The following is a 12777-nucleotide window of genomic DNA, read 5'->3' as shown; positions in this document are numbered from 1 at the left end:
TTCTCATGGGTGAGACATGGCCATTCTAACAAATGATCTCAGCAGAGGCCTGGGAGCCCTACAACAGGTCTGGAGATGGGATTTGTAAGGAGCTACAGTATCCCTGTGCGGTGGCTCAGACGGCAGAGGAGACTGGTCTGCAGGTGTCAGTAAGGGGGCCTGGTTTGGTAAGAGGATGTCAAAATGAAAATTCTCTAGCTCTGAATTTATTTAAAGGCTTGTGAATTTACGTATTTAAGAAGGGCTTTAAAACAAATAAATAGCATTACTCTCTCAGGGAGGGAAATAAACTCCCCTCATAAGGAAAAATACCAAGTGCACACACTTATATACACAAGGGATACTGTATGGAGGGGAGATTCGAAATAGCCTAGGATTTTAAGGCAATAGAAAATTTCACAAGTTAATGTTTAATATGTCACCTAACTCAAGTTTTTAAAATACATACCCACTTTGTTGGCTCAGATGATATGCCATTTGAAGGTAATACAGAGAAAACAACCATAACATCCCAGGCAACAATTCCTAACCTAAACTTTACATGCCTGGCCCAAAGAAAAACACATAAGGATCAGTACAATTGAATCTATAACTTGGACAGTGCAAATTTCTAGGCAGAGAATTTCAGGAGTTCAAAGAGGCACTGAAAATATTTCCAACTCAGTTATCAAAGGTTCCCAGAACTTCTATGAATGATCCATATAAAATATCTATGATCCATATAAAATATTTACATTTTATATTAGGAATGTTAATTCATGACACAAACAGAAAACAAAGATACATATTATTTTGACATTAATAAAATAGAGCCACACTTAAGCATACAGTACCTGAGATCCAATTGTATGGGTTATGTAGATGCGGGCAATTATAAATTGCCAGATATTTGATACAGGAAAAAACTTCATTGACTGCCTTCATCCCTATATCAGTGATGATACCAGGATTTTCTACCACATCAGCCAAACCATACTTCACCAGATCTGCATTAGCCATTCTGCCTAGAAAGAGAAATTGATTTAAAAAACAAAAGTAGGTTCTTAAAGTGTCATGGAGTGTTGCCAAGTCTTTATTTTAACATCCAGTATGATTAGTCTCTATGCTCATCCGGCGTCATCTCTCCATCATCAGGTTCAGGTTCAGGTACAATTTTAGGTTAGGTATTCTGTACGAATGGTAGCCTTTATTTTGCAAAATAAAAATTTATGTTAAAAGTTAAGGGACAGCTAGTAGGAAAAGATTATTTTCAATTGTTTAGAAAAGGAAAAAAGGAGGCAAAGTCTTAAAGCAAAACTGAGGGATAAATTGTATTGGTTTACATTTATGGTGAAGTTTTAGTTCAAGCTTTTAAAAAGAAAAATAAAATCTTAAAAATGTAACTCTTTCACTCTATAAGGATAATGTTTTTGGAGTCGGGTGTGGCCATGTGTAGAGACGAGTACACTCTGAGAATTCAGATTCATTTTTAGAACCATGTATAGGTTAGTAAATATGTACCTAATCTCAGAAAGTGGACTTTTAACTCACACATACACCCGCTCTCTCTGCCCTTGGGCTTTAGTGCCTACTGTCTTGTCACAGACTAGGGAGTGGGTTTAGTAAAAGAGGATCCTCCATTCTAGATTATGCCACTGGAAATCACACCTTATCCCTTGCTTCCTATCATTATTCCTGCCACCTGCCTGACCTTTGCTCTAAAGGATGGTCCACTTGACTATGAGCAATTTGAAGGAAAATGGGACTTTGCCTAGTTAGTTTATAGTTACATTTTCAATGTCCAGCATAATGCTGGGATATTATGATATAGGAACCCAATAAATGTCTCTCATGGTCCTTGCAATCAACTGACATAAAATACAAAGAAAACACTGTTGCTCTGGAGAAGCTGCCCTGCCCTTCAGGGCAAGGATTCATACCTTTAGCCTGGACATGTTTAAAACAACCCGCCTACTCCCAACTCTTCCAGTTTCACTTTCCATATAGTTCATGGTCTCTCTCCTAGAGTCCCTGTTTTTTGTATTTACTGGCATTTCTTGGAGACTTCACCTTAACCAATTCTTCATAATTTTTCTGAGCAATTTTCTTTAGTCTGGTAAAAACTTCTTTCTTGCCCTTTGGACTTAAAATTTGCCTTCTCCCTTATGATCAGGTAGATTTTGAACTGATCCCAGGTAAGGTGTTGTCAGAATAATTGCTACAGCCTAGCGTGATAAATCTATGTCTTACATTCATTCCTTTGAGACCTGTTCCTGCTCTTAGGGTCTCCTGATCATCACACTCCCTCAAAACCCTGATGACATCACCTAGGACTCAGATTGTTTCTTTCTGATTCAGCCCAGAGGTCAGCTAAAAGTAAAAGCTACCATTCACTGAATGCTAAGTGTAAGAGATTGTAATAATAAAAGACCATGTTTTCTCATTTGTTAAATGGAGATAAGACCGTTTCCCACTTTTTTATTGGGTGGTTTGAACCCAAGAAATAACTTGCCCCAGGTCCCATGATTAATGAAATTCCATCTCACTCCCTCTTTCCAAAGCCCCAGCACTAAACACTACTCTATACTGCTTCTGGATCTGAATGAGTTTTACACCCCTATCACCTTCACATGGATCTCTGAAATCATGAATCTGTGTAAACAAAGAACCCCTAAGTATTCATCCTTGGATCACTTTTCTTATATTCCCAGTACACAGCATCTACTTTTCAGCACACCCATTTCCCCAATCTGGCACTGTCACTTTTACGATAAGTGTATGGGGACAAAGGTGATGTTTCTATTTATATTTTGCCAGAACCTTTGTAACAAAGAATTGGTGCAAGTTTTATCAGGAGCCACCCCAACCTCCTGGAGAGATGCTTCACAATCTAAATGGCTGAGAAGCAAGAGATTAAGTGCAAGAGTGTAAGCAGTGACCTCTCATTCCTCTCTACGTAGTCTGTTAGACACACCTGGCACCTATTTTCATACAGAGAATCCCAGACTGTCTTTGGAGTAATAGAGGAGAGTACATATACAGGAGAAATGGATGAACTGCAACAAATATGAAGAATGGCTTATAAAAAAAATCAAAACTAAGAGACTATTAAATATGAAGGAGACTATGAAACAAGTTACGTTGAAAAACGAGATAATGGTAGTCAAAAGGTAAAGTGTTGGGACTTCCCTGGTGGCGGAGTGGTTAAGAATCCGCCTGCCAATGCAGGGGACATGGGTTCAAGTCCTGGTCCAGGAAGATCCCATGTGCCGCGGAGCAACCAAGCCCATGCGCCACAACTACTGAGCTGCAACTACTGAAGCCTGCGTGCCTAGAACCCGTGCTCTGCAACAAGAGAAGCCACCGCAGTGAGAAGCCCGTGCACTGCAAGGAAGAGTAGCCCCTGCTCGCCGGAACTAGAGAAAGCCCGCGCGCAGCAACAAAGACTCAACGCAGCCCCCAAAAAAGGTAAAGTGTTTTTCTATTGAAAATGTGTGTTGAGGGGAAAGAAACACTATAGGGAAATAGCTGGTTCTAAAGATAATTCTCAAAGACATTCTTTCAGTGGACCTAAATGTGGCCATCATGAAAATACAAAATTTGTCAAGTTTTTAGCTTTCGGGAAGAACAAAAAACAAGACCGTAGAAAAAAACACCAATTACCAAGCTAATAATTTTAAGTTACTACATAGATACTGTAGAAACGGAATGTTAGCAACTTCACTGAAAACCAGAAAAGCCTGATATCAAATATATTAATTTTATTTGAAATTACTATGCTAGTTTAGCATTTTAAAGCTACGTTGGTAAAAAGCTGATCTTTTCAAAGCTATATAGATTAAAAATGATTCCTGTGTTAAAAAGGCTAGAAAATAATGCTTTGATTTTTTTTAATGCTTCACCTGTATTGATGAGAACTGCAACAAAGTAAAAACAAAACAAAAACCCCCAACTATTATTGTGACATATATCAGAAATGAAAGGGGACAAACAAGTCATATTGTTTGATCTGGACTAAGAAGAATTAAGCCTTCTTATGTTCTTCTACAATGCAAATTAGATCCAAAGAAAAAATGCCATCTGGTATGACAGTGAGAGTTTAAGAAGACCTGTTACAAATTACATGGGTAAGAAACTAATTCTTGCAAAAATAAATACATGCTGAAGGTATAAATGTTTTTGCATGTCTGACTAATGTCATGTGGAAAAAAAGTTTGAATAATGAATTGACATGCATTCAAACCCAAAGGAATGAGTTCCCAATTGTAAATACATTCCAGAAAATGCTGTGAACAAGCCTTCCAACAGCAATCATCATTAAACGAATACTGACCATTATGTGCTCACACTATCTGGAAAATCCAGAACCCCCAGTGGGCTTATTACAGAAATGAAGAGCATGGGCAGGGAATGGGACCTCATCAGAGAGGACCATCAAAAGCTTCAAGAAGTGTGGCAGATCAAATTCAACAAATGGAACCAAGGATGACATTCTGTGAAAAAAATGAAGCAGAATGGGAAAGAAACTTGGGGAGCAAAGGGGAGACAATATCAAATGTAAATAAGGATCTTTTTTTGGGTAGACAATCACTACACTTTCTATAATATGCTAAAATCAGAGGCAATATAGAAAGAAAAAAATCACTGACACTTCAAGTTTAAATTTTTCAAGAAGTGAGAGCACCTAAGATTTTAAGCTATTTTATATTCAAGAAAATAATGGCACATCCCAATTCAGAGTTCACTTTGTCAAGTAAGTTCCTGACAACAATTTTAGGGATTAAATGAGATAATTCTTACTCTGCAGCAAAAACTCATCTACATATCCCAGATGAAGGGTTTCAAACTGGGGGAACTCCAACTCTGCCATCTTCAGGGCAGAAAAGACACCATCTTTGGTTAGGGAAGGCTGGATCCGAACTTCATGTAACCTATGAACAAAGAGATACATAAAAGAATAAAATGAAAGGCATCAGAATCAAAGGTACTTCCTAATGTAAGGCTCTGAAAGAAGTTTATTTTACTTAAGTGTCAAATGCAAACAACTTTCCCCCCTCCACTAAAAAATATCAGATGTTTCTTTTAAAAGAGTATTTTATAAAGTGTGGGCACATCTTATGTGTACACTGAAGTTATAGTAAATAACAATGAATTACACTGTAATAAACTTATATCCTTTCTGGTACTTTCTTAAACCTGATTAAGTCAAGGCAAGAATCTGCATCTGGCATTTCTTTAATATCTTTTTAAGGCTAGTATTAAGTCCCATTTTAACAAAGAGTATAGTTCTATAGTAGGTAACAATATTTACTCACTTAAACTTAGATACAGTTTTGTTTTATTTATATTCTTAATATTCTATTGATGGAAAGTAAGAGTTTTGTTTTTTAATAAATTGAAAAATGGTTAATTCAATTTAAGTATTATAAAAGTAAAAGTAGAGGTAGACTTTTGATATGTAGGAAATAGTAAACATGGCATAAAGTGATGTGAAAATAGGTTAAAAATATAAAGGTGTTAAAGGTCAGGACTCTGAAAAAGCTGACTTATAACACTGATTTCTGAATAGCAAATATTACCACCAACTAACTAAAACAACTGGGAAAACCATCTGGAGGTTGAAACAATGGCTCCTGAGCGGGCTGCTGACACCAAAGCATCAATACTGTCTTCTGCTAGAGTCTCAGGCACTTCCAGGTAATTGACTGCTTTTCTCTGATGAGACCACGCCCATTCAAAGCTTGCTAGGTCTGGAGTGCAGCTCAGCTGGTCATCAGTTGTAACAGAAGACTCCCACTAAGTGATAACCTACTGCTATTTAAACAACTCCTTTGTATTTTAAATCTGAAAAAGGCATGCTCAAACTTCAAACACATATTCCCACCAATTTTCATAAAACAGGAAAAAACATAATTCTAAGACAAAAGACACAATGTGAAGAGGAAACATACCTACGGGCAGCAGTGATGATGAGGTAACCAAGATCTACTTCAAGTGCATTTTTGCAAGCTCCCAAAACAATAGTGTGCAAATTTCTAAAACCACCTAGTTAAAGGAGAAAAGGAACAAAAACAATAAGTGTTCCATTTGACCACAGCACTGTCAGTAAAGCATTTCTACATACTTTAGATGATAATTGTTTAGGCGTAATCATTTTAGTGCTTGTATATCACATTGTGGTTTTAATTTGCATTTCCCTAATGATTAGTGAAATTTATCATATTTTCATGTTTACTGGCCATTTAGAGATCCCCTTTTGTGAAATCTTTTCTATTCAAAATGTTTTCCCATTTTTCCTATTGTGTTTTCTGACTTTTTCTTACTAATTTTAGGAGTTCTTTCTGGATACAAGTCCTTTGTCTGTTAGCTGTATTGCAAATAGCTTCTCCCACTCTACAGCTTGGCTTTTTACTCTCTTACTCATGCCTTTTGATGAACAAAAAAATCTTTAGCACAGTTTACCAATATTTTTCTTTATGGTAAGTGTTCTTTGGTATACTATTTAAGAAATCTTTGCCTACCAAAGGTCAAGAAGACGTTCTCCTGAGTTTTCTTTTAAAAACTGTATTTTTTACATTTGGATCTATGAATGAATCATCTGGAATTAACTATTATTGTGTGAGGTATGCTGGCTCCTTAAGTAAAATATAAGGTAGAGTCATTCTTAAACACTTATTAGGGAAGAAAAGTCTCTGCTGCTCTTTTAGGCCCTTTATGCAAACTCTTAGCTTTTGGTACCTCTCTCCAGGTCTTCTAATGAATGACTGCACTGTAGTCTTCTTTTCCTTTCTTTTTTAAAATTTTTTATTTTTACGAGAGATAAATAAACTGACACCAAGCATTCTTTTCCTTTCTGACTTTATCCTGTTAGCTAGAGCCATGGAATAAAAATTATTCTGTTGATCTTGAGGAAGACTCCATCCCCTTCATACAATGTAATGAAGTGCGCTTGCACCAGACTTGATTAACTGACAAAATGCTAAAAATGTGCTTACTCGTATTTTAACAGTATTAATGATAATGTCTATTTGTTACCAATGGTACTAGATAATTTTTCATTTATATTTTGGATATCCACAGTTACATTTCTGTTCCCAACTATTAATTATCTATATAGCTAAACTTCTTGGTCTTTTTGTTGCAATGAGGAGATAATTAATGTGGAGCACATTATGCTACATATGATCATTTAAAATATAATTATGGGAGCTAGAAAGTAAAATCTTTTTTTCTTTTAAAAGCCAACATCTGATGGATGGATCTAATATCCAACTGATAAACATGAAAACATTTTATATACTATAAGTATTAAGCAAATGTTAGATTAACATTACTAATGCCTAAGTTCTTTTGTAGAACTAAGTTGTCTAAGTCAAAAAACATCTCTTCCCAGCAAAAGGCACTAGGATATCTCCGTTAACATTTCTCAAAAAGATTCCAAATATAACATGAATTATTAACTTAGCAATAAGTATTAACAAGCCAGAAAACATGCCTTATCACGCTACTATTTTGAGAAGGTTTAACATTGCATAAAAAGGAAATGAATACTGGCCACACTCACGGTTACTTATTCTTCACTAAATACATCAGATAGAAAGTACAATTACTAACAAGCATTTTCTTTTATAAAGACTCAGAAGAGAAGCTAAATAAAAGCTTAATAAATTTTAAACTGATTTTTAAAATATTTAGTAACTAAAGGAAAATGAATACCTGATCTCCAACTGTCTTCAACTACATGTTGGATAAGGCCTCCAAGGAAAGGTACTCGAACCATTTCCAAATGTTCCAAGTTGCGGGCAGAGGCTAAGCCTGTTACTAAAGGGACATATTTCAAGGAGTTTGTGGGTCCTGGAGAAAGACAATTTCAATGGAACAATGTAAATTGTAAAGATGATTTTTCAAATCAGCAACTGAAATGAACAACTTATAAATTCTATGTCTGAAAATGACAGCCAAGTGGCTGGCTCTCTGCGATTTATACTTCTCACTGGAAAAAGTATTAGTCTGTTAACCACATACTTATTCGGCATAAGGATTTTTCAGTAACGTTGGAGATTTAGTATTTTTTGTAAATTCCCTGAAGTTTCAATAGTTTTGAGCTCAAAATAAATAAGGGGAAAAGGCAAGTTGAAAATTTGATCCTTCACTCTAACAAACAGCTCAATGACTTAAACATCTCTCTATGTGACCAGTGTTATATTAGGTGTTATGGAAGATTACAAAAGATAGGATCCTATCCATCAAAGAGCTTGCAACTGACACGAACATAAAACTAACATGAATAATTTTAAAAAAGATAAAAAGGCAGAACATATCAGGTACAAAAATAAGATCTGGTATACTACATAAAAAAGAAAAAAGAGAAGAAAGTAAGTTTGAAGAACAAAACTTAAAAAATGTATACAAGTGAAGAGGAAGAAGGAAGTGTAAACCTCAGGACAAGGAAACAATAACAAGGAAAAACACTCAGGCGAAAGCTGGTATGGCTGTTTGGGAACAGTGAGTAGGCAGGCCTGACAATAAAAGGAGTACCTTGGAAAGGAGTCTGAAATAAGGATATCAAGAGGCGCCCTGGGTATTATGAACTCTGAAGCAGACAGTTCCCACTTGACACACTAGGGCAACAGAAGTACTGAAGGTTTCAGAACAGAAAAGTAGTATCATAAAAGCAGTGTTTTATGCTTTAAGGTAGATTAGGTCAGACAACTATTTACATGCAGAATGATCAGGAGACCAGAGACCAAGAAAGTAAAAAAAATTTATTAAAACAATCCTATAAAAAGTACCTATAAGAAATATGTAGAGACATTTTGACACCTTATTTTTTCTGCTAAGGGTCAAAGACAAATCATACGTCTACTGTCTTTAAAACAAAAAGTACATTTACCTTCATAAGGTAAGTTACAAACATAAACAGTAATAGCATAATATAATTTCACTTACAAATGTAGCTATGGAGTTTGCTTTAGGACATTTTTAGAATAGTATGTGTATAATTCCACCACAACTATGTACCCTTACCTGCACAGTTCCTCATGACAAAAGTTCGTAAGCTGATGCAAAGAAAATCTTTGAATGGCTGTGGTTTAGTGAGTCTTACCCACTTCATATAAAGGTGCCTTAGCATTGGGATACAAGGAATTTCAGGAACATTCACCCCTAAAGCATATATACAAAAAAAGAAAAAACAAGAAAACCACTAAAAGGCTCTGTATTCTGTGTATAAGTTCAATAGTCTATTTTTCAAGTTAACAATATATCCTTCCTGTATATTTTCATCAGAACAAATTACCTAATTAACGTGTAGGAAGATAAGCTTATTTAAAACAGGCTTGTAAAGAACAATTTAAGAAAACAATAAACAGACTGTTATTTCTTTAGAAAAGGCATATGGGAAGATGGGATTTAAAAAGTACTTCTACATTTTATACACACAAGTTTTTCTTGCAACTCTAACTCTCCCAGAGTTACTAGGAATCATACCTGCAGAGGACCATTTCTGGAAGAAAGGGGATGTAGAGTGGGAGGATAAGTCAGGAGATATGGAAGGAGACAGAGCATGGGTAACTTGAAAATTCTTATGGTAGGAAGCAGTTTGAGGAACCTGTCCAAGAGTCTAAACACTGTAGACTAGGGAACAGCCAAGAAGTGACACAATTCTCGGAGAGAAATACAAGGATCCAGGGTGATGGCATTTAAAAAGCAGTAGCTGGCAAAACCAGTTTAATATAAAACTTTTAACCTTGAGTCAGTAGAAGCCCTGCTAGCAGTGGCAACTAGAGAAAGCAAAATTGGGAGTACTTAAATTGTTGGTTCTTTGAAAGCTAAATTCTACAGAATGCTCCTACTGTAAGGATTACTCCTTAACCTGGTCCACCCAAAAAAAACATAGTTGGCTTTAGTACTGAACTATGCATAAACACTGTACTAATTGGGGATTAGTCCAAAGGAAGAAAAGCAGAAGTGAGGTACAGATTGGGACTCAAGCTGCAAAACTCACAAAGGTACATTTAGCATCTACCATGATGGTGGCAGCTCCGACTAGGAAACCCAAGGGTAGCAAAGGTGAGACAGATCCAGACAAGACAGTTATAGTCTATGCCCAATCCACATTTTACCCCAAATCCATTCTATAAACAAAGGACACAATTGCCTGTCTTCCCCAGCATTTTCATTAATTTACTATACACGTTTGTATCACCATCCCAGTGTTAAACTGCTGAATTAATCAAAGGAATTAAATGCATTTCAACAAAATTTACCAAGTACTTATTATATTTGCAATGAACTGTGACAGGCATCATGGAAAATATAAAGATATAAAAACAGTCTCTGACTTTACAGAGCTTATATTATAAACTTTAGATATTATAGAATCCCTTTATTATCTAAAAGTCCGAATTCAAACTAGATGTCCAACTCCTTCATCAGAACCACTCCTCGATCTTGTAAATGAAGGGTTGCTAGAGAGCTGTGCTCTTCTCCCATAACTACACATCTAAGACTTATTTAAGACCTAGTCCTTATCATCCCTGCTGCTCTCCCTTCACCACCTGACCCAGTTTCAGAAATATCCAGTTCTTCAGGGCCATCCCCAATAACTGGAACAAGGTACAGGAGATACTCAATATGTATATATTAAAGAAAATATTTAATAAATATTAATAGTCAGACTATAGTAACAGGAGTCCCCCAAAATTCCTTTCAGCAATCTAAGCCAAAGATGGCAAATTAAATTTGAGGAAATATCTGTTCTTATCATTTACTTAGGTTGAAATTATTAGGATACAATTTCAGAGAACATTTGGATGGAGAACGCACACTGTGACCATTGCAAATAAGGTGCCTTTGGAAAAAGACCACTCCCTCTCCATTTCTCAGGAAAAAGGGAAGTGGCAGAGTTTTCCATCAGCTCTGGATTGAAGAAAGAGGGGCAATTTTCTGCTTGGAGAAGATACAAGTAAACTTAGAGTTATCTAAGATTTTTTATTCTGTGATGTTCTAGAGCTGAGCAGGATAATTAAGTAGCCACTAGCTACATGTGGCTATTTGATAAATAAACATAAAAAAAAATTTAAAAATTCAGTTCCCCTGTTTCACTGGCTACAGTGGGTACCATATGTGATAGTGCAAATATAGGCCATTTCTATCACCACAGAAGGTCGTACTGGAGAACTCTCCTCTAGAGGGTAGAACTAGGAGCAAAAGGTGGATATCTGAGAACAAGGGCAGGATTCTGGCTCATTCAAAAAAAACGCAAAAAACAAAAACACAAAAAACCCAACAACTTTCAAAACTACCCAAACTGTCTATCAAAACGGGATCAGACTGGTTGTGAAATAGTAGTTCTCTCACCTACCTGTCCGCCGCCAACCCCCCACTCTCTGGGGCCCTTTAATGGGAAATCTAAAATTGTATACAAGTCTCACAAGCATTTCTTTTGCCATCATCAATCAGCAAACCCATTTCTAAAATCCTCATTATTCCCTTTCAGTGAATATTCAGTTGTATGGCATTTCAAGGAGTCACAGGCAACCCAAGAAACATGTACTCACCAACTAAATGTAAAGTTTGGATTTTGGCTCCTACAGGAATTTTCAGTTTATTTTCAGGAGGAATTGGAAATGCTCCATTACGATTACGAAACTTCCCCAAAATATGAACATGTGGCATGTATGTCCAAATGGATTCTACCAATTCCAAATGAGAAGTTTCCACACCCTACAGAATAATGCCAAAGCAAACACAAGAAAGGCTTTTAATTTAGCATCCAAAGCTTCTATTTCTGTATCATAAGATGCTAAGTATGCAGTGGAAAGTTCGTTGTGGATGAAATTTTCATGTGACTGAACATGTTCTATCATTCTTTTAATTTAATATTTCATCAATTAGTTGATGTCAAATGTTCAACCAGGTGCACTCACCACTAAGTTCGGGCATGCCTGCAAAGCTTCCAGAACTCCTGGAATGCTAAAAGCCTCATGGCCCCGTACCCTTCGCCTCTCAAGGTATCTAGGGTGAAGGCCATATAGCTGTTCAACATCTGGCATCTTCTTCAATAGTGTCAGAAAACTGGAATCTGTGAAGCCTAAGAAGTTCACAAGTATTTAGAGCCAAGTTCATCTTTCTGTTGGTCAACATTTATAGGCACTTGTAATTGTTATCAAAAGTTAAAACAACAACAAAAAGAGAGATTTCCTTTTTAAATTTTCATAAGGCTAACACTACAGCTGAACAAATGGTTAAACAGAAAATATTTCCCTTAGTAACAGAGGAAATGTGTCAGAAACACCACTTATTCTGAGTTGATACTTTACAGCTGAAACTTTTAATTTACTATTTTCTTTTTTGTTGTTGCTCCTGCTTTTAAGGTACAGAAATCTTCAACTAAGAACAACACACTTTTAACCCAGATGACGTGAACCTATTTGACTGATGTGTGAGGACGGACAACCTATCTGGCCACCACCCTCCTCCCCCAAAGGTACTCTCTGGTCCATAAAACCTCTAGGCTCTACAGAGGTCACAACTAAAAAAATAAGTAAGATAGGATCCCCGTCTTCAGGAAGCTCACAGTTCTAACCCAAATCCCATCTCAAACTGGGTTCTCTTAGTTACCCATTTCCCAATAATTACTTTATGCTGTGTTTAACTATCATCCCCAGGACATTTGAGACAATTCATTCTTTTGAAAAAGATGGATGCAAGTTAGCTAAGAGAGCATAAGCAATCCAAACTATGAGGATGCTGAACTGACAGAAAACTATTTATCTGAGAGGCCAGCTGTGCTCC

The 12777-nt window shown here is 36.3% G+C and overlaps 1 protein-coding gene across 6 annotated transcripts in view; it reads right to left on the bottom strand.

The window, feature by feature from the left end:
* FBXO38 (F-box protein 38) overlaps positions 1-12777 on the bottom strand; it is a 52682-nt gene that overhangs the window by 26605 nt on the left and 13300 nt on the right. For all 6 annotated transcript variants that reach the window (XM_061189810.1, XM_061189813.1, XM_061189814.1 and 3 more), the window contains 7 exons: positions 11910-12073; positions 11541-11706; positions 9007-9144; positions 7696-7833; positions 5931-6024; positions 4780-4910; positions 834-1004 (listed from right to left, as the gene is read on the bottom strand). In XM_061189810.1, coding sequence (XP_061045793.1) covers positions 834-1004; positions 4780-4910; positions 5931-6024; positions 7696-7833; positions 9007-9144; positions 11541-11706; positions 11910-12073 — 1002 coding nt within the window. The remainder of the gene's footprint in view (positions 1-833; positions 1005-4779; positions 4911-5930; positions 6025-7695; positions 7834-9006; positions 9145-11540; positions 11707-11909; positions 12074-12777) is intronic.

This window comes from Eubalaena glacialis, chromosome 4 (genome assembly GCF_028564815.1).
Source record: "Eubalaena glacialis isolate mEubGla1 chromosome 4, mEubGla1.1.hap2.+ XY, whole genome shotgun sequence".
Taxonomy (NCBI): Eukaryota; Metazoa; Chordata; class Mammalia; order Artiodactyla; family Balaenidae; genus Eubalaena; species Eubalaena glacialis.
The sequence above is the reverse complement of the archived record's forward strand: the minus strand, read 5'-3'. Positions and strand labels throughout refer to the sequence as shown.